The sequence below is a fragment of the Phragmites australis genome, chromosome 11, assembly GCF_958298935.1.
Source record: "Phragmites australis chromosome 11, lpPhrAust1.1, whole genome shotgun sequence".
Taxonomy (NCBI): Eukaryota; Viridiplantae; Streptophyta; class Magnoliopsida; order Poales; family Poaceae; genus Phragmites; species Phragmites australis.
The window spans coordinates 10,569,973-10,590,942 of NC_084931.1; the positions used below are offsets into that span (position 1 = coordinate 10,569,973).

General features: G+C 41.2%; 1 protein-coding gene across 3 annotated transcripts in view; it reads left to right on the plus strand.

Annotated features, from left to right (window-relative positions):
• LOC133885521 (uncharacterized) overlaps positions 1-7,539 on the plus strand; it is a 62,700-nt gene extending 55,161 nt beyond the window's left edge. Inside the window, exons 2-6 of one of the 3 annotated variants that reach the window (XM_062325247.1) lie at positions 960-1,122; positions 3,684-3,777; positions 4,186-4,385; positions 5,963-6,078; positions 6,157-7,539. In XM_062325247.1, coding sequence (XP_062181231.1) covers positions 960-1,122; positions 3,684-3,777; positions 4,186-4,385; positions 5,963-6,060 — 555 coding nt within the window. In that variant the 3' untranslated portion in view covers positions 6,061-6,078; positions 6,157-7,539. Of the gene's footprint in view, positions 1-959; positions 1,123-3,683; positions 3,778-4,185; positions 4,386-5,962 lie in introns of all 3 variants that reach the window. The other 2 variants (XM_062325245.1, XM_062325246.1) reach the window with 2 other exon arrangements.
• Positions 7,540-20,970: the final 13,431 nt, after the last annotated feature.

A 20,970-nucleotide genomic window follows, 5' to 3' on the forward strand; every position in this document is an offset into this window, starting at 1 on the left:
TTTCATTAAACATGAGACTGTTTTGAAGTTAGCATTCAAGGGCCATGGCTTTATGGGTCACATTTATTTACTTGTTAGTTTCAGGAATGAGTTTTAAAAATAAAAATATGGTTCCACCATTAAGTTTCTAGTTATTTATTGGTGAACTAAAGTGCATCTCTATCGTATGTGAATGGATTATTAAACTATAAACTGCACAGCTCAAAAATCATGTGCGAATGGATGATCAAACTGCAACTATCTTGTGTATGGTGCATTTGATTGGTTGAGCACCAATTCTTGGCTCCTGCCTGTACCATTTATTATGGAGTCCTGAGTGATTTTATTTTTCATGAACAAAAACTGAATGCTACTCCCTCCGATTGCAAATATAGGTCGTTCTAGCCTTCTCAACTATTCTCTAAATATAAGTCATTCTTGAACTTCTATGCACTTTTTTCTCTTTCATTCTCTTCTTGCCCTTGTTCAATAAATGTTATCACTCTCACAAATGAATGAGTTATCTTTTCCAATGCAGAATAAATAAAGAGCAACAAGGTCATTTGATCTACTTTCTTAATCCTTGTGCATAAGTCTAAAACGACCTACATTTGCAATCGGAGGGAGTATTATGTTTTAGATGGAATGTCCGGTCCTTTCAGTTAAGTGAACACAATGTGAAATAGCTGGAATGGACGATTGGACCTATTCTTTTATGATAAATCATCTGAAGTTTGACAAAAGCAACAACAATACGATATTGGTACGATGCAAGCCTGCAAGGGTGATTGATGTGGCACATGCTATATTTTTGCTGTTAGAACAAGTGTATACCCTTCGACTGTGGACTGATATCATGACTTGGTTGCAGAGAGCTGAATTTCTATTACTGATTCATGTTAAATAACATGCTTAATTCTGAGATTTAACTTCTTCTGATGCTAACCATGCTGTAACTTTTATATTACCTTCTTAATTAGGTCAATGAAGAGATTGAACAGAATATACAAAAGACCAGGGAAATAGAATCAGAAATAGTGAAGCATTCTGAAACTGAAAAGCATTATCTGGACAAGGAGTCTGAGTTAATGAAAGAAGTATCAGTTGCTGAGTTTGAACTCAATGGCCTTATGAAAGTGGCTGGTAATTATTGCCTTTGGATTCCAATTGCAGTATTGCTCTCTTTTGCAAATCAATTCTGTATCTATTATCTTTTCTTATTATTGGACAGCTTTCCTTCATATGTCATTACATATGGTGTTGCACAGATCTATGTCATGTTCTCAACAAAGCTAGGTTTGAACTCTGAAGTTCCTAAAAAAAAAAACTCCCTGTGTTCAATAATACAAGATGTTTTGGTCATCGACATTTCCAACATGTAACTTCGACTACTACTTTATATCGCGAATCTTTTAGATAAACCCCTTAAGAAATTGGAGGGCCTAGTATACGGCGATTTCTCTTTTGCTAGGCCTTTCACAACAAATCTAATGAGTACCATTTTCACATGACTAATCTAAATAGTTTTATTAAGTTTGACTGCGTGCTCTCTAAAATGTTATATATAGCTGAACAAAGGAAATTACCTTTTAATCTTTTATAGACAATACTTTAATATTTTATAGATAATACAGATATTATTCCATTCAAGTCCGTCTTTGGTCAGTGGCCACATGGTAAATCTATGTGTCTTTCATGTCTTGAAATTCTTTTACTAATTACAGTTACTATTTTGGTGAATTGTGACTGCTCTGTTAATTGCTATTGTTGTAGCTCAACGCAATCTGATTCCTGAAAATTCCAATAAGACTGCAGTTCACTTTGACAAAGTTAGATATTTGGATTAGCTAGAGAAATAAGGTTTCTTTTTCAGTGCTGAATACTCAAGAACATTGTTGATAGTTGGCTTTTTCGGTGCTGAATACTCCATTCCGGAACCAAGACTAGTGTTGTAGTTGGCTTAGACATCCTTATGAGTTATGTCCATGAGATGGTATTTACTACAGTGTATATTAGCTGTGTAATTTACAATTACTTATAAATAGGCATCATGCTTCTATTTGGTGAGTTGCATAGTGTATACTGAAGCTACTGTAGCAGTGGGCCCTGTGTATGTACATGTATATGTGTATATATATACGTATAGGTATACGTGTAATATATGTATATATGTATATATACGTATTAATTTTCTTTTTTGGAAATTCTAGATATGTAATTTTCTTTTTTGGGAAATTCTAGAAAAATGTCGAAATGAATATTAGTTACATTAATAAATCGGCTGAAAAAACTAAAATGCAAAGAAAAATATCTAAAACTCAAAAAAATATGAAACAATATTTTTTAGGTTAGTATTACTTCCACCTACATGTTAAAACTACTATGTGCATGCATAAAAGTACTATTGTTTTCTCTATAATTATTTGAATGTGTTTAACATTAATAATTTCATAAATAAATATTGAAATGTACAAAATTTGTGAACCTAATTTTTTTAGGCTTCTTTTGTCGTGCTCTACACAACAAAATAAAAATGGGCGCGCGTAGGTGCGCCAATCAGACTAGTTATCTTCATTTTTGTTTGCGAATGGGTACTTGTAAATTCTGACATGTTTTGTACGTTTTTGTTTTTCTCCATGTGATTTTGTTATGAAAACCACTGGAAGAACCACGAAAACCTTAATGTTAGTGTATTTGTGTGGTTCTAGTGTGGCACTTATCCGGAACAGAAAGGTGCTGCGGTGAACGAAGGGACAAAAATTCTGAGACTGATTTTAAGAATCAATAAGTTATTTTGTACAAGCCCACATGTAAGCGAATATTATCATATTGCAACCATCTAGTATAACCTCATTTATTCATTGTCATGTGCAAGTATGTTCACATGGTGCGGCCAGCCGGTTGCATGGGTCCAAGGTGCTGGTGCGAAGGAATAACAACAGAATGCCCAGCAGCAGCTGAACACGTCCAGCAGTTTCATTATCTTATCTTCTATTAAGTGTTATTTAATTGTTAAGTGATCTCATCTATGAGCTACATCTTATCCATTTGTTAGCTACTCCGTTAGGGGCCGGCAATATAAGGCACACGACTGATATTCTTTGAAGACAAGCACTGAAGATAAAATAATCTAGTTTCCCATCTTAAATCGCCTCTCTTATCTATACTCCCCTCATCCCCAACAAGCCGGCACCATCCGCCTAGTGGTGTTTACCCCATGATGTTCTAAGGGTCATCACACTGAAGATAAAATAATCTAGTTTCCCATCTTAAATCGCCTCTCTTATCTATACTCCCCTCATCCCCAACAAGCCGGCACCATCCGGCCATCCGCCTAGTGGTGTTTACCCCATGATGTTCTAAGGGTCATCACATTCATGTGATCATGTACAAGCTCACATGTAAGTGAGAAACCGCAAGCTAATGAAATTAATGTTTAGATGAGTCCTTTTCTACGATTTTATAGAGGAAGCTACAGCTGGCATTAATAATTGTCGAATCGAATCAGTCTTTTCTGGTCTCATTACTCTCAAAATCTTTGTGGCTCTCTTTTGTCGACAATAAAGTGTTTTCCAAATTATTTGTTTTTGGTATGTCGTTTTTCTTTCTGTAGCATATATCTCATCCCGAATGATCTTAATATTAGCATCTTACATTTCTCTTCTGATTTGTACTCAATAAGCTGTTTTTAACTTTTCAAACAGATGCTGAGACAAATTTACTTAAAGTGACAGAGGGAAATTTGGACTTCCAGAAAGTTGCTCTTGATGGGATTAGAAAAAGATTGTCTGATAAGATGTATGGTTTACATTTAAACCATTACTGATCTCTAATGCTTTACTGTGCACTTAATCATCTTGGAAAATTGTTCCCTAATATTGGAGTATGTGGACCATTTTGACACGTTTTGTTTTTTGTTAAGTCAAAAACCATTTTAAAGTTTTCTGTGTGTAAAATGGATATGAAGTATCAGTCCATTTCCTGAACGAACTCTGGGTATCGTAGTTGATTGACTCTCACTACCCTGGCAGATTCCGGAATTACCTTTAATTGGTTCTCACTAAATTTTAACTTATTCCAGAGAGGGAGTGTAAATATATTTTATTTTTCCAGTTACTTTACTTCTGCACATAGCACAGAGCAATAAATCAGTGATATGTTTAGAGGTATGTATTGTTTCTGACGGTTGATGTTCTGTGTTATCAGGGAAAAGTTCATCAACGAATCTATGGGGTTTCAAACTAACATGCTCGGAGGTTCAAATGAGGATTTAGTTCTCTTACTGAAGGAAAAAGGTTCACTAGAGGATGAGAGTGACAACTTGAAAATGAAGATAAACACTATACATGGTTCATCCAAGGAATACATTGCAGAGATTCTTGAGGAAGTAAATACAGAAAATTCAGGTAAGTGACAGTATGGAAAGTTGTTTCAGTTGAAAATTCAGTTTTCATTCTTTCTTGTTTTACTGGTATATTTTGTTTTAGTGTTCAACGTTCTGCTATATAATCATTGGCTGTATTTCTTGCATTTCATTCAATTGTGGCCACCAGCTTCTTACCAAGTAATCCACAATTTGGTCATCTGGTACTTAAGTGTAGAATGTTCTGAAACTTTCTGGAATTTCCATGACTTTTTTGTGCGTTTCAGTTGTTATAAGAATTTAAGAAGATGAGTAGTACCCTTGACTTCTAAAGCACTAGTGTGATATAACCATGCACATTTCATGTGGTTTATTGTCTATTATTGTGCATCAGAATTTTATTGTTTCATTTGATTTAAGCATTTCTCTTATTAATCAATCTTCATGTCTGACGAGACAACAGAACATTATTAGACTTGTGTCCTCCTTTTCTGTTCTTGTATGTATTGTGTGAATTGAGGTCAGCTCATAAACTTGTTGTAATCCTCACTACTTCATCGACAAAGTAGCTGGCTATTTGCCATGAGCTATAACTATGTTACTTGTTGTCTTAAAAAACGTGACTTTTTTTTGCCACTAAGGAATTCCTAAATCCCAATTCTTCACCTTGCAACTGACATTTTCACACTTCTCTTTTTCTTTTGCACTCTTGCGTCAAGGTTCATGATTTTTGCCATTGTTCTCACACAATATGGTCAAACTCATTTGACTAAGAGGGGTTTGTTTGTCAAATTTTCCTTTGAAAGATATTATACCCTCTAGTTAGAAATAAACCCTATGAGACCTCCCATCTCCGCACACCTGCTTGGATCTCTACTAGATCATGACTCGTGCCAAAAGAAACGAGGTTGCCGGTTTAATCAGCCGAATGTCATGAGATCGAATTAGTCCAGCTATGATCTAAAGGTGAGGTCTTCCCCTCTAGTTAGTGTAGAGTGAGTCACTGAAGCCCTGGCTCCATATTTCAGACAAGAGGGTACGGGTTAGTTGTGCGGCTGTGAGCCTGAAGTAGGAGCCGGGAAGCCATCTGGTTGGTGGGGTGAGGCAGGTGATCTCGGTGAAACAATGCGGGTCTTGCAGGCAGCATTGGGAACCGGCTGATTGTGCTTTGTTGTTTGGTCGATGTTGCTGCTTGCCAGATGGAAAGAAGAATGAGGAATCAGACTTCCTCAGCAGCAAGCCGAGGCAGATATGCTTTGACGGTGACATGGGAGCTGGGAAAAGATCATTTTCCTGATTGGTACTTGGCCAAAATAGTGACAACATAATTGCGGAAGAGTAACTACAATGAGAATAGCAGAACTTCAGCAGCGAAGTAAAGAAATTAAGCTTTTCTTAGTGGCAAAAACAACATTTTTCAACCAAAAAAACTATTTTACATGTCCAGTGACTTATCATCCATCGTACTCCAGAGTTTTACTATCCTCGCGCCTTTCACTATATACAGTTGATTGGTTAATAACTTGTCAGTAAAAGTGCACCTGCAGATTCTATTTGGATATACATTTGACTATCATATTCTACCTGAAGCTAAGCCTCTTGTGTTCTTGACTGCTGCAGTTCTGGAGTCTGAGATACAGTACAAGATTTCGGAATATACGGATATTCTAAAGGATATAAACAACCTGAAGATTCTGTTTAGTTCATGCAGTTCATAACACTCTGCGCCATTGCAGGTATATTTACTTTGGCTTAACAATTGTCCTTCGAGCAGGGCATCGAGTTTGTTGTTTGATTTGTTATCATTTAGGTAGCCTACCTCGTCATGACGAAAACACAGACAAGATTGCTGCGGCCATCTGGATGAAGGGAATGAATACCGGATTCTTTAGTACCTTAATAGGAGTAGCTTGTATAGGCTTCTTTTATCGATTAGAGAACACAAAAACAGAAACAAATCAATGAGTTTGAATACTTATCTGTCTGCTAAGAAACATAAAAATATTCAAACCCATTAGCAAGTTCGTAAATTTAGCTACTTTCGCAAGATTCCACCACACATCCACACAGAACACGTTAAGAAAAAGCACAGAAGGATACGCGCATGTGAAAAGGCAGAAGCTCCAAACTAGGGAGAGAAAAAATATATAGTCATGCTCAAATTACTGCCTTATCTACATGTATTTATTCCCCAACAATTTCTCCTTTCTCATGCACTCAGAGCCTCCTCATCGTCCTCAGCTCTCATCTCCCGCTGCCCCTCCATTATCAACTTCATTAAGATCTCACTAGGTCTCACTCTTTTTTCCTCAACAATGGCTATCTACCGCGCGATGGAGCTGGAAGACATCCACCGGTGTCTGCCACTGGAGATCCTTGAGGACATTGGCATTGTGCCAATGAGGTGCGTATCATGGCTGCCGTCGATGAGCTTGCCTCTCGTCTCAATGCCGTCCTCGGTAACGCCATGAAAAGAAGCCAGCGCCATACTCTACCTCCGGGGAGGGTGGTCGACTCCTACCAGACCCCACAGCCACAGGTTTATGGTCTGGACAGCCGGGTCACATCCCCGGTGGCGGCAGCGGCAATGTGCAGAGGCCGAGAGCAGAACCGCAGCCGTTTATTAGCAACGGAAGGACGCTTGACCTCGCCGTTAGTCTGCCGAGGTTTGCTCCAGCTTGGCCGCCACCAGCGGGGGCTGTTCTGACGCCGGCGAAGCGGAGCGGCGCTGGCACCAGAGTTTTCCTGCCGCGCACCAGGGCGGCGTACCACCACACGGCCAGGGCCACTAGGCCTTTAAGGAATGGCCGTGCAGAGTCGCATTACAGCCAGCAGCCATGCCGGCAAAAGCATCGGCAGCGCGGCGAGGAGGAAGAGGCGAGGTGCAGGCAGCGGCAGCAAGTTCGTTTCCATGCCCATGCCGACGCGATGGCCGCCTCAGAAATCTTGGAGCAGCAGCTACACACGAAGACGACAGCTGCATCCTTTAGTTGCCACAATGATCTCACCCTCCCACAACAACGGATCTATTGACAACATACGTGAATTATGTTGATGAATGTAGGAGCCAATGATAAGAAATATCTGTAACAAGTACCTGTTGTAATTAGCTCTTGGCCTTGGCCGTTAACAATCTATATTGTAATTAGCTTTCATGCCCTTTCCAAATCGTTTCGCAAAAAAGAAAAATACCGAAAACTGGATTTCATATTGTGGGGTGCACCACTATTTTGTATGCTATCAAGAACGAAGTACATGAAACCATATAATCAAATTAAGGATGACGAAAACCACAATGGTTTAGCGAAGCTGACCCAAATCTATGAGCAGGGCACGGCCTCAAAAAGTACGATTGCCGCTCTCTCGCAACCCTATAGACAATTTTAAAACCTTGAATACTTGCCCTATCGATAATTTTTAAACCGCGAATACTTGCCCTGCAGACAAATCTAAAGCTAAGAATCTCTTTGCGATCGTAAACTTTTGGACTTCCTTTGGATGAGGTCCATATTTTTTTTTACAGGATCCTTGACTCTGAAGTGGCACAAATGCTCGGTCCTAATGGGCCTAGTAGGCTGTTGCCGATCCTACTTCAGTTTGGGCAAAGTGTCCACACCATTGGACCCCTACAAGAGATGACTACCGAATCACGATTTTTTTTATATAACTCGTAGGTCTAACCTATTATCGCTCGTTTAATGAACGGAAATAAGATCTCATCAATTAAACAGACGAGATTTTGTGAGCCTCAGCAGTCAGCAAATTAAATAACTAGAGGGAGGAAGATCTCGCCCGTTCAGTGGACGAGAAATTGACCTTCGTGGCGTCTCCGTCGCATGGGTGTTAGGAACGGTACCATCCTAAGAGGGGATGAATTAGGACACTTAGAAACTACTCGGTTCCAAAATAACATAAGATAAACCTATCTCAAATTCTATCTAAATGTGTATAGGTTTATCTAGTGTGTCTACTCTACTGTTTAGGAAGATTATAACCTACTCTAGCAAGGTAAATTGCAAATAAGTAAATACAAAAATGTAAATAAGGTAGAGAGATAAACTTGGCACAAGCGATTTTTATCTTGTGATATCGATGGCATGAATACCACCTCTAGTCCAAGTTGAAGCTCTACAAAGGATATGCTCCCGGTTAGCACCCGGTCACGACTATTGAGCCACCAAGTTACAAAGGCAAGGTCTTAATCTAGATGAACCACCAAGACAAAGTCTCACAACTAGCCTCTCTTCTGGTCACTTGCCGTCGTGATCACTTTGGAGCTTGAGCTACCAAGGCAAGGGTCTCCGCATCCACGTACACGTATCTTGCCGTCGTATCACACCAAGTTGGAGGGTCAACAAGCTTGATCCACTAAAGCCTAAGATGTCGATGAGTCACCAAAACTTCAAGGCACCGACATACCACTTGGTACAAGCTATGATCACTCCTTGATCCCTTCTTCAAGTTTCAGCACCTAGTTCTAGGCCTATAAGCACTAACCACTTCTCTAATCTTGTGCTTAATCGTCTTAAATGATCACTTTAAGCAGTTTGGTGGCTTGAATATCTTCTCAAGTATGTATGAGCTTCCTCTAAACTCCAGCAGCGTGCCACCCATTAGATGACCAAGTGGAGGGGCATTTATAGCCTCAAACCTGCTAACTAGCCATTTTCCTAACAGCTCAGAAAAGTTGTTAACACCGGATCATCTGGTGAGTACAAACTCAGAAACTAGCTGTTGAAACTCCACTCAAAGCTTCTATGGACACCGGACATTCCGATGTGCCTTCAAATCCATCATCGAACCTTCCGGTGAGTTGTCTTGAGTCAGATCGCACCACTTCTTCTTTGTGTAAAATGCTCCGGTGCATTCATCTCTATGATCACCAGACTATTCGATGAGTTGATCTTCATTCTTCAGCACTTGCAGTCGCCTCTGCAAGAAATGCTCCAGTGCTATATTGTGGCGTGCAGAAACTTAGCACCGGACCTTCCGGTGGGTTGATCTTTAATCTTTGCACTTGCATTCTTTTCTACAAGAAATGCTCCTGTAATAGCCTAAAAGGCTTGCATATCATTAATCATCATAAACATCATTGGCATCATATTTAATTGTTTTGGTGATTTATGAGCATGCATTTTCAATTAAAAAATTGTAAAATCAATGTTAATTGATGCATTGTTAAGCAACTCACAATATTACTATGCAACATAGGGCTGGAAATAATTTTAGAAATTAGTACATGACATGCGGGGAATATAAATGAATTTTTCCAAAATTTTAGGAATTACTTTGGAGGCATAAAAATTACCACAAGTTAGAAAATGTTGCCACTTTAGAGAATTTTAATTTCAATTTGGCTCAGGCTTTTTGGGTCAAATGAGTTAAAATGGATTGTACATGCATTATAGAATCCAGGAAAGTTGGCCCTTGAATTTTATGATGACTTTTGGACCACTAGAGAAATTCGAGAAAACAAATAAGAAAATGAAGACACTAGTACAAACTAACACCAAACTTTGCTAGCTTTCTTCTTTCTTGGTTACTGTTCATGGCCACGGCTGTTCTTCGAGCGACTTCCTTCCGGCTGCCACCGAGCTTGCTTCCAGTGGATTCGGCCACCTTCTGGCTGGTGCCGTTTTCCTTGACTTTAAGCCCGACCGATTGCCTGCTCTCTCTCTCTCTCTGATATTTTCTTGCACAGCATGTGCAGCATGCTATCTCTCTCTCTGCTCAACCGAACACAACAGCAGCTCAGCAGCAACAGCCATAGCTCTCTTGTGCTCTCTCTCTCTCTCTCTCTCTCTCTCAGCAAAACGATGAGCAGCTCATCCCTCCTGCTCTCTCGGCCATGCGCAGCTAAGGCTAGCACCTTCTTCCCCGAACCGGCGCTGCAGCAAGGCTCCACCGCCGCCGAGCGAAGTCCATTGTTGCCCAACCACTCCGGACCTGCAGGAGCTTGGAGCAGCCTCACCGGATCGAGCCACCTCGAGCTCACCTGCCACGGCGCCGACCGCCGGTTCTCCAACCTCATCATCGATCTTGCTGCTTCTAGCCCTCCCTAACCCGTCCAATCCTGCGGTGAGCTCCCCCTCGACCCCTTGAAACCTTTGCCCGCGCTTTTTCAGCCTTGGCTTGTTGCCGGCGCGGCCGTCCGCGCAGGACCGAGCACCGCCGCGCCATGGCCCTCGCCGCTGGTTGTATTTCAGTCGGGCCTGCAAGCTGAGCTATGCTCCGGCGAGTTCGCGTGTGCGCGCTGACTCCCCTGACGTGCCTCCTTTGCCGGACGGCGCCGCCATTCGCCGCCAGCGAAGCCAACCGAGCCGGCCGGCCGTGCGCCATGGCCTCAAGGTCATGATTGACCTGAGTCAACTAGTCCGACCCCACTAGTCATGGCTGTGGCTAGCTCAGCGTGGGTAAAAAAGGATTTAGAGCATTTAATAATCCAGTTAATTCAAAAATAGCGAAATAGATTTGTTGTTCAGTTGATAAATCAGCTGAAACATTGTTTAATGTGTAGAAATATAAATATATCTCCAAAATTTGTGAAACCAATTTTGTTAGATTTGTATGATTATTATCTACATGTTAAAAATACTGGGAGCTATGAAATGTGTATTTAAATTGCATGGGTTAATAAAATAGTTTTGAGCTTCATTAATCCATAATTAAATATTGGTAACTCCAAAATTGATGAAATCAATTTGGTAAATCTTATTAATTGATTCCCTGCTTATTAAAAATAATCACCCTCATGTTAGACATGATTAAATCCCTATTTAGGGTTAAGTCTTGTGTTAAGCTTAATTAATCTAGGAAAAGGAGTAGATGCTTAACATTAATCCAAGTGAAGAAAATCTTGAGGCTTTGAACTCATGTCATGATGCATTGCATCTCCACCTTGTCATGCACTGTGGAGCACTTGTCATTGCATGTCATTCATGCTCATCATTGCATGCGTTCTTTAGTAGTGAACGAAGGTCCAGACCGTGACGCGAGTGTGATCATAGGTGACACAGAGGCACACCACTTCTGCGAGTTCTGTTCGGGAAGTATCAGGCAAACCCCAGAGCAGCAAGGCAAGCATCTAAGCATACTGCACCCTTTGTTCAAATTAAATGGAGTCTAAAATTGATAAATTATGCTTTATGTATGTTTGCATGTGTTGAGTCCAGTGTTGGACTAATATGGGTAGAACTTATGTTGATGCATTATCTCTACCTTGAATTATTTATGAATCCTTATCCTTGTAGCCTTGATGATATAGTTGGTGTCTAGCTTCAAAGTTTATTCGAAATGCTTAGCAATGCTTAGGTCCTCGGTAGAAGTCGAGCGACGGTGCTACCGTTGTTCGTGAGCTTCGGGCTTAATCACTGTTTACAGATACGAAGATAAGGTTGAGATGAATGGTTGAGATGTGAGATTGAGACGAGATGTGGGTGGTGTTAGGGGTATCTTCTGCCCAGGAGGAGTCCTCTGGGTAGTTCGGGAGAGGAACCTGGATGCCATAGACCGCTTGCATCGTTTAAGGCCGTTCGTCGGTACAGTTGGATCTAGCACTTACCGTACTCACCACATGCTAATCTAATGGTAAGGTAAGCCTATTATCTTATACCGTGCCGACACTTGCCTTGCGGCTCTATGACGCGTAAGAGAAAAAGAAAAGGAGAAGCAAGGTGGCGGGGAGCCGGAGGTGTCCGGAACATGCTCGCGGTAACCCCGGTGCCATAGGGGCATTGCAAGTGGGTGGTTCCGGTATGAGAAAGGTTACTCGAGTACCCCCTTGTGTGTGCTTTCGTGAGTAGCACAAGCCGAATGGTCCTCAAGTCATGTGGGTAAAGTTGTACCCCCCCTGCAGGGTGTAAGAACAATTCGAATTGCCGCGCTCTCAGTCATGAGCATGCTATTGTTTCATTTGTATCGGTCGTAGAGTTTACGAATGTGGGATAAGGTTATGGTATGATGGTTTTGGTTGGTGGTTTGTCGATGAGGTACCATGGTTACTATACATACATGTTCAAGTTGTAGTCTACAGAGTAGACAGGTAGTTGTTCTTGGAGTTAAGTATAGTTGCTCACACATATGTGTCTAGGTTGCTTACCGCATATGTTTTACTTAACCTTGTAGCCTACTTTTGCTAACAGCTCAATGCATAATCCTTGGAGTCGAGCTAAGTATATGTGCTCTATATGGATTAAGTCTTGCGAGTACCTTCGTACTCATGCCTGCGCTTCCAGGTTTTGCTGGTGAGGGTGATGCGTTGTTTGGCTACTTCGTGCCCGCCGATGCAGGTGGTGGGCAAGAGTAGTGCATCCTACTCTGGTGAGGCGTAGCTTTTGAGGTGGAGCCTAAGGGTATATGGTTCCACTCTCCTTTTGCTGTTGTTAAAGTTCTTTTTTCCGCTGCGTAGTTTCCATTTGTGTAAACTGTTGCAAATGATTGCATGCTTAAGAACTTGTAATATAACTTTAATTACTCGCTCTTTATTAAGCTATGTTGTGGTATGCTTGTTGGAAAGGCATATGTTCCGATCTTAGGCTTAAACATGTGCCGGGACTACCGGAATGGTATTCTGGTTAATCACTGAGGTTGTGATTATGAATAATGATCCTCCTAATGATTAATTAGAATACTGTTTGGACAGTTCCTCACAGCTCCGGTACTATCTAGTGCAGATCACCTGACTATCTGGTGAGGTCTTCAGCCTTCTCCCCTTTGTCAGAAACGCTCCAGTAAGTTCAACATACAGAGCACTAGACTATCCGGTGAGGCTATCAGTCTCTGTGCACAATGCTTCGGTGAGTGCAAACTCTACTACACCAGATTATCCGGTGAGGTCAATTCACTTAGGACTTCTCCAATTTAATCAAACTTTGTCCCGGCTACGGCGGCTTCTTGATGTATTACATATGAAACCTACTAACATATATCCTTAACAAACATATTAGTCCCAATGACTATGTTATCATTAATCACCAAAATTATAATCATGACCTAATAGAGTCATTTTCACTATAATCTCCCCCTTTTTTGTGATTGATGACAATACAATCAAAGCAAGTAGCAAATAATAAAAAATACCAATCGTAAATAGCACAAAGCCTTACCACATTGCTTAGATGCATGCTATTACTATTTAGTCCCCCTTTGTTGTGGCTCCCTTTTCTCCATTACCACTATCTCCCTTGATTGACTCGTGCAAGAGCTTTTCCCTCTTTGTCAACCTAGGTGTCTTATGTTGCTTCTTGTATCTTCTTATTCTCCCATTTGTTAACTTCGGCATTCCTAAATATCTTGTATCTTGCTTCTTACTTTGGTCATGAAGCTTTTGTCCCTTTGTCAATAATCTCAAAAAAAGGGCTACAAACATATGTAGAACTTAAGGAAGAGCGTTAGAGCACATGGGAGAGAGCTTCATAAATCATGATTAAATGAAATGATACAAATTGAAAAGATATACTAATTGTAAATATATAATTCATGATACAAATTGTGAGAATAGGAGACCTTGATATCAATTAAAAATGATAAGCAAGGATCATAATCAATGAAACTCACATGATATAATCTAAACTCCCCATTTATATGTGCATACATATAATGAGACCCACTTATGAATACCACTTGTAGGAATGTAGCAATATATGCATATATAGACAATTAGTATAGGTAGGAAGTTTAAGTCATATCATGTATGAAGGTAGCTTAAAAGTAGAAATGAATTGACAATGATATCAATAGAAGCATTTAAGCATTGCATACCCCTGAGTATGTATTGATTTCTGCATGAGACTACAAAAGATACATCTAGTAACATATGTTAGTCTCAAAATCACAGTTCATAGGATATACTCCCCCTAAAAGTGTGCATACAAGTTTTGAATACTTGTGAGATATATACACTTGTTATTAATAATAATGGGAATGGTACACTATGAATTGATTTATGGAACATAAAATATATCAATTGTGAAACTAATCCCATGAAAGGGATCTACAACTAATAACTATGTAGGTTGCTCATAGGTTAGAGATAAGTACAAGCAACTTACCATATGAAAACCTATACTAGGTATTGCAATAAATTGAAATATGCATATACAATCCTAGACAAAACAAATGTGCTAGATGCAAAAAATAAATAAATTAAAGTCTAGTTACTATTTACCTTTTATACCTTTGGATGGGGATTTAGGTATATGATGATCATGATCTTCATCAAAGCGCCCAAACTTATGTACTTGGCTTCTTCGATTGAAACCTCATTTTATCTTATGAGCCAAGTCTCCAAATTCCTGAGCTAACTTGTGCTTCAAGTCTTCTTTATAACCCAAACCAATTAGGGCCCCTTCATATTGGTGATTACTTTCTTGAGCATCCAAATGGGCTGGTTCCACCCCTAGTCATTTCTCCCAACTATTTGTGCAACAACTTTGCCTTTTTTTCTTGAGCTGGTAGTGGTTGCTCTTAATCTTGTTCTTATAGTTGGTCTTGGTGTAGATGTTGGCGGTCTTGTTGGAGAGGTTCACTGCTTTCTTCTTCTCCTTGGTCTCCTTCTTGACTTGCTTGCATTGGAAGGACTTATAGCCTTCTTGATTACATTTGAAGTATGTCACGGTGGACCCCTTAGCAAGTTTATTTACCATGGTTGTACGTTACCTTAAGGAGATTGGACATGATTCTTGCCCTTTAATCTTGCCAAGTCCTTCTTGAGCTTTTTCACTTCTTATTTGAGCTCATCATTTTCTTGTGCAATGAGTTCATTAAATGGTTCTACAAGAACATTCTCAACACACATCTCATTGCAAGGGGGTGAGCAAGAAAAATCAATTAAATCATTGCAAGAAGTAGAAGCATCTATCTTAGGACTGAATTTAAATAGAGACGTAGATTGCTCCAAAGGGATCTTAGATTGAGATTCAATATACTCAAATTTAGCCTTAAGCTCATTATGCTACTTGTTTAGCGAATTGAATTTGCTCAGTAATTGCTCATAATTAGAAACAAAGGTAGCATGAATATCGTTGAGGGCATTGAATTTCTTAAGCTTTTTTATTGTTTCTTAAGGGCTCTTTGTTGCTCATTGATAAAAAAAAGGAGTTCATCATAGGAGGGAGAATTCTCATCGGATTCATTATCACTCACATCGCTATCCATATCTTTGGCCATATGACACTTGTGAGATGGCTTGCGTGTTGACTTGTGTGATGATGACCTTAAGGAAGAGCTTCTCTTAGAGGAATGGGTGATGAAGCTCTCATCACTTGAGCTTGAATCATCATCTTCACTCACCCATCTTCCCATACTTGCAAATACTTTGGCTCTTCCCCTTGTCTCCCTCTTGCTCTTGATTTTTTTCTCCTTCTTGATATGATCAATAGTTTTGACCAAGTCTTTCATGCAGATTTGATGATCAATCTTGGTATTGATCTTCTTGATGTTCTTCTCCACTTGAGAGATGAGCTTGGTGACTTCGAGATTCATTTCTTGATCACTTGATGTGCTTTGCTCGTCATCTTTATTACTCTCTTCATCTTCATCTCCATCATCTTCGCTTGAGCTTGACTCTTGATCTTGTCTCCTCATCTTCGCCTTTATGTGTGGACATGGTGCGTGCTTGCTTGTGAGAGCAAGGTTCTTGGTGTCGGATGAGGAAGAAGCTTTAACCCTTATGTTTATGGTCATCTCATGGGCGGTGATCTTGCCGAGCACTTGACTTGGAGTCATCTTCTTGATGTCATTGTTATCGTAGATGATGTAGACTATCAACTTGTACTTTGGAAGAAGAGCTTGAAGTATTTTTTTCATCACTTGATCATCGTCAATTGGCGTCAAACCTAACCCATTGATCTCATTGACAAAAATATTCAAATGTGAGTACATGTCATTAGCACATTCATGGGGTAGTTGTTTGATGCCATTAAACTTAGTCACAAGCACATGATATTTCTCATTATGCACATCCTTTGCGCCTTCATGTATTTCAATGAGACTATTCCAAATATTATGCGCATTGGTGAGAGAATAAACATGATTAAATATATCAACATTTAAAGATGATAAAAGGATACCCTTCGCCAATGCATCTAATTATCTTTTCTTGTTGGTGATGCGAGGTCTCATCCATTCCTCGATATTCTCCAAACATCTAGATCTTTAGCTTGTAAATAACAAGATATTAGAATATTTCCAACAGGAAAAATTTGTGCTATCGAAATGTGGAGCACTATGGGTATCCATACTAACCCTGGACATCACAACTCTGGGCGATTAAACCTATCAAGAGCACAATGCTCTGATACCAATTGTGAGAAACGGTGACGTTCTAAGAGGGGGTGAATTAGGAAACTGTAACACCCTAATTTTTTCCATTTTTAAAAATTCTCAAAATTTGCTAAAGTTTAAAATGAGTTTAAATAATTTTAAAAGAGAGAAAATCCTATTTTATATGAAAGAATGTATAATTGACATAGGATATAAATGATTATTTTGCATTCATGCTGAATTAGGCAAATAGGATTTTTATTTGGTTTTTGATGAAATTTGTTTGAAGAATTTTGCTCTGATTTTGAATTTGAAGTTGATTTTGAATTTAGAAAGAAAAAGAAAAAGATTAAAACCTCTCGCGGGCTGCCTTTTCTTTTTCCCGGCCCTTTTTCTTTTCGGCTTCAGCCCAGCAGCTGCTCCAGCCTCTCCTTCCACCCGGGCCGCGCACCTGCCTCGGCCCACTCGCACGCGCCAGCCAGCATGCCGAAGACGCCCCGCGCTGTGCCGCTTTCCCATGTGCAGCCGACGTGTGGGGCCGCGTACCTGTCGTCTTCAACCCGGACTCCGCCGCCGTGTCCGAGTCGAACGTGCTGCGCCGCCGCCCTGGAGACCGAGTCGAATACGCCGACGCCCTGGATGTCCTGAGCCGCCTATATAAGTAGAACCCCCTCCCTAAACTCATCTCATCCAAAAATCGCTGAGACCCGAGCCCTAGTCGTCGAGTTCGAAGCTTGCCGAGCCGCCATTGCCGCTGCTTCAACCAAGCTCGCCGCCGCGCAGTTCCAGAGCAACACAGAGCAGCCCGAGCCCACCATCATGTGCGCCTGCCCCTACTGAAGCTTTCCCCGCCGTCGCCTTGGTCCCTGCGCCGCCGGAGAGCCCTTCCCGACGAGATCCTGAGGCCTCCGTCGCCCCTTCCGTCGCCGCCCGCCTTCCCGTGCCGCGCCGCTTCTAGTAAGCCTCAAAACGGGCACTCCGCGCTTCCCCGAACCTTTTCCGCTGCTCGTCGTCGATGATTGAAGCCGGCGACGACCTTTTTCCCCCCTGCTCCGGTGTGTCACCGCCATGCCTGAGCTCGGCTCCGTCGTGAACTCCCTCTCCGACTGTCCCCTTTGATCTCAGTCGTCGGATTCATCATCATCGGCCCAGATTAGATCTATTCTTACCTCTTCCGCCAACCAACCAGAAGCTGCCACGTGTTGCCACTTAACCCAGTCAGCCGCCAAGCCATGTCATCCAGCCACCTCAGCCGCCACCTAGCCCTCTCTGCTGATGTGTCGCCCCTGTCACCATGCCACGTCAGCCAAAGCAGCCCAGTCAGTAATTCAAGCCTTTTTCAGTATAAAAATAAATATGATAATTCCTTTAATTGGTAATTTTGCAATTTAGCCCCTGGACTTTTCTAAAATAACAAAAAGAGCCTTGTCTTTTTGCAGTTAGGTCCCTATACCTTTTCATAATTACATTTAGATCCCTCTATTTTTACAAAAAGGTCCTTGAACTTTCTGTTTAATTCAAAATAAGCCCTTTCCTTTTTCTAGATTTAACCCTAGACTTGTTTTAGCCCTAACTTTTTCATCGTAGCTCCGATTTAAGCGATTCTTGCGCCGATGGACTCGTTTTTTTAGTGCTCTTTCTTTTTAACCAGTTTTTATCTCGTTGTTATTTTGTTTTGTGCTATGTTCTTAGCGTATCTTGTTTGTTTGTTTGTCGATTATTGTGCGATTAGCCGACAACGTCCCGGATCAATTTGAGGAACATCAAGACCAGGAGCAAGAATACACTGAGCAGCAGCAAGGAGAAGGCAAGTGTCCTTGATCATATTGAACCTATATTTTTAAATGTTTTGTGTTACAAAATTGCATGCAGAGTCAATATGATGGGTAGTCACCTATGTTAGGGTTTTCCCTAGATTTTCCCTTATCATCCCTTGGAACCTAGATGGTTTATGGTTAGGTGTCCTTTGTGGGTAGATTGCTTAGCCATGCTTTTGGGGTACTGGGAAGTGTCATAATCTTGACTAATGAATATATACAACATTGATGGTTAATTTGTTAATGGTCTAGCAACATAGAACCTTAGGCCTTGAGCAAAGTAGTTTTGATGGTTGTCATGGTTATGATGTTGGTTTCGTGTTTGCTCATGTAACCTAAGTAAGGACTGGTTCGTGGAGCGACAACCCAAGAAGTAATGTACCAACCACGGGGCTGATATGGGTAAGGCGTGATATACTGATTAGAGTCTATCCAGTGTGTGTTGGGTCAGCACAAAAGGGGGCTTCTGGGTAGGAGCTTAGCCTTCGTAAAGCCTAGCGGTGAAACCTAGTGGGCAGACACATACTGGATTAGTCTCTGGTTAGTGGAAAGTGTCATATAGTGATTCTTGGCGGCACACCACTGGCGTGTGTTAAGTGTTTCGCGAACACGGCAACATGGAATTCACTGACTCGTGGGGAAAGCTGGACAACCTCTGCAGAGTGTAAAACTGTTATAACAGCCGTGCTCACGGACATGAGAGACTTGGATCCTCACATGATTAGAGGTTGGATGGTTTTGGTTCTGGTACAGGGAGTACTAGATGGTGTGGTTTTGGTCTTAGTACAGGGAGTACTGGATGATTGTAGTATGCAGGGTGGGGAACCTTGTATGCTAGATGATGGATTGTTTGGGTTACATACATTTAATACTTGTTTAATGCTTTTGAGTCCAAATGTATTTTCATTACTCGCATTTATGCAAATACTACCATGTGTCAACCTATTCTTGATATAAGCCTGCATGTCATTATTTTCTCACACTTGCTGAGTACTTTATATGCTCACCCTTGCTTTCTCCTACAAAAACATATGCTGCTCAGTGGAAGACTTTGAGGATTTCCAAGACGATGACTTGGTGTTCTAAGGAGCGTGTCTTCCAGTCGGTGCCTGTGGAGTATTGGTCGCCAATGTTTTCGTCTCGCTACCGTCGTTTAGATGCTATCGTTTAGGATAATTTTGAGGTTGCTTAGGTGAAGTCTTTTATTTGTAAGAAGTTAATGTTTAATTAAATAAAGTATTGCTTTTTCTACTTCACCTATGACGTCCTTATGTGTGTTAAACTTCCTGGGCACACATAAGCCGCACTTGGTTTTGGCTGTTAAAACCGGGTGTGACAGACACTTAGTAACTATTTGGCTCTCAAAAATAACACAAGATAAACCTATCTCAAATTCTATTTAAATGTGCTCTAGGTTTATCTAGTGTGTCTACTCTGCCGCTCAAGAGGATTACAACCTACTCTTGTAAGGTAAATTGTAAGTAAGTAAATGCGGAAACATAAATAAGATAAAGAGACAAACTCGGTACAAGGGATTTTTATCCCGTGGTATCGATGGCATGAATACCATCCCTAGTCCACGTTGGAGCTCCACAAAGGATATGCTTCCAGTCGGCACCCGGTCACGGTTATTGAGCCACCAAGTCACAAAGACAAGGTCTTAACCCGGATGAACCACGAAGCCACCAAGGCAAGGTCTCACCACTAGCCTCTCTTCCGGTCACTTGCCATCGTGATCACTTCAGAGCTTGAGCCACCATGGCAAGAGTCTCCATGTCCCCGTATACATGTCTTGATGGCGCTCCACACCAAGTCAGAGGGTCAACAAGCTTGAACCACAAAGGCCCAAGATACCGGCGAGTCACCAAGACTCTAAGGCATCGACGTACCACTTGGTACAAGCTAGGATCACTCTTTGATCCTTTCTTCAAGCTGCAACACCTAGCTACAACTCACTCTAGGCCCATAAGCACTAACCACTTCTCTAATCTTATGCTTAATCGCCTTGAATGATCACTTTAAGCACTTTAATGGCTTGGATATCTTCTCAAGTGTGTATGAGCTACCTCTAAACTCCAGCAGCATGCCACACGTCAAATGACTGAGTGGAGGGGTATTTATAGCCTCAAACCCGCTAACTAGCCATTTTCCCAATGGCTCAGAAAAGCTGTTAACACCGGATGATCTGATGAGAATAGTAGTACTAACACCGAATCATCTGGTGAGTACAAACTCAGAAACTAGCCATTGGAACTCCACTCAAAACATCTGGATCTGGAGCCGTAAGTAAGCCCAACACGACTCTCCACCGGCAGACCACAGGAAGGTAGATGCCTCCTAGCCTTTCTCTACCACTTCCGGTGGGTGTACCTACACCTGCGATAGCCCACGGATCATCAGTTAGGATTGGTATTGAAGTTTCGTTTCCCCTGAGCTGCGAGTCTTCTTCGGGCGCGCTCGAGGTAGGATCTATAATTGGATTTGAGGACGAGTCAACCAGGGAAGTTAGCCTCGGATGACTGGTCAAGATGCTGGTAGCCTTGGTTTGCA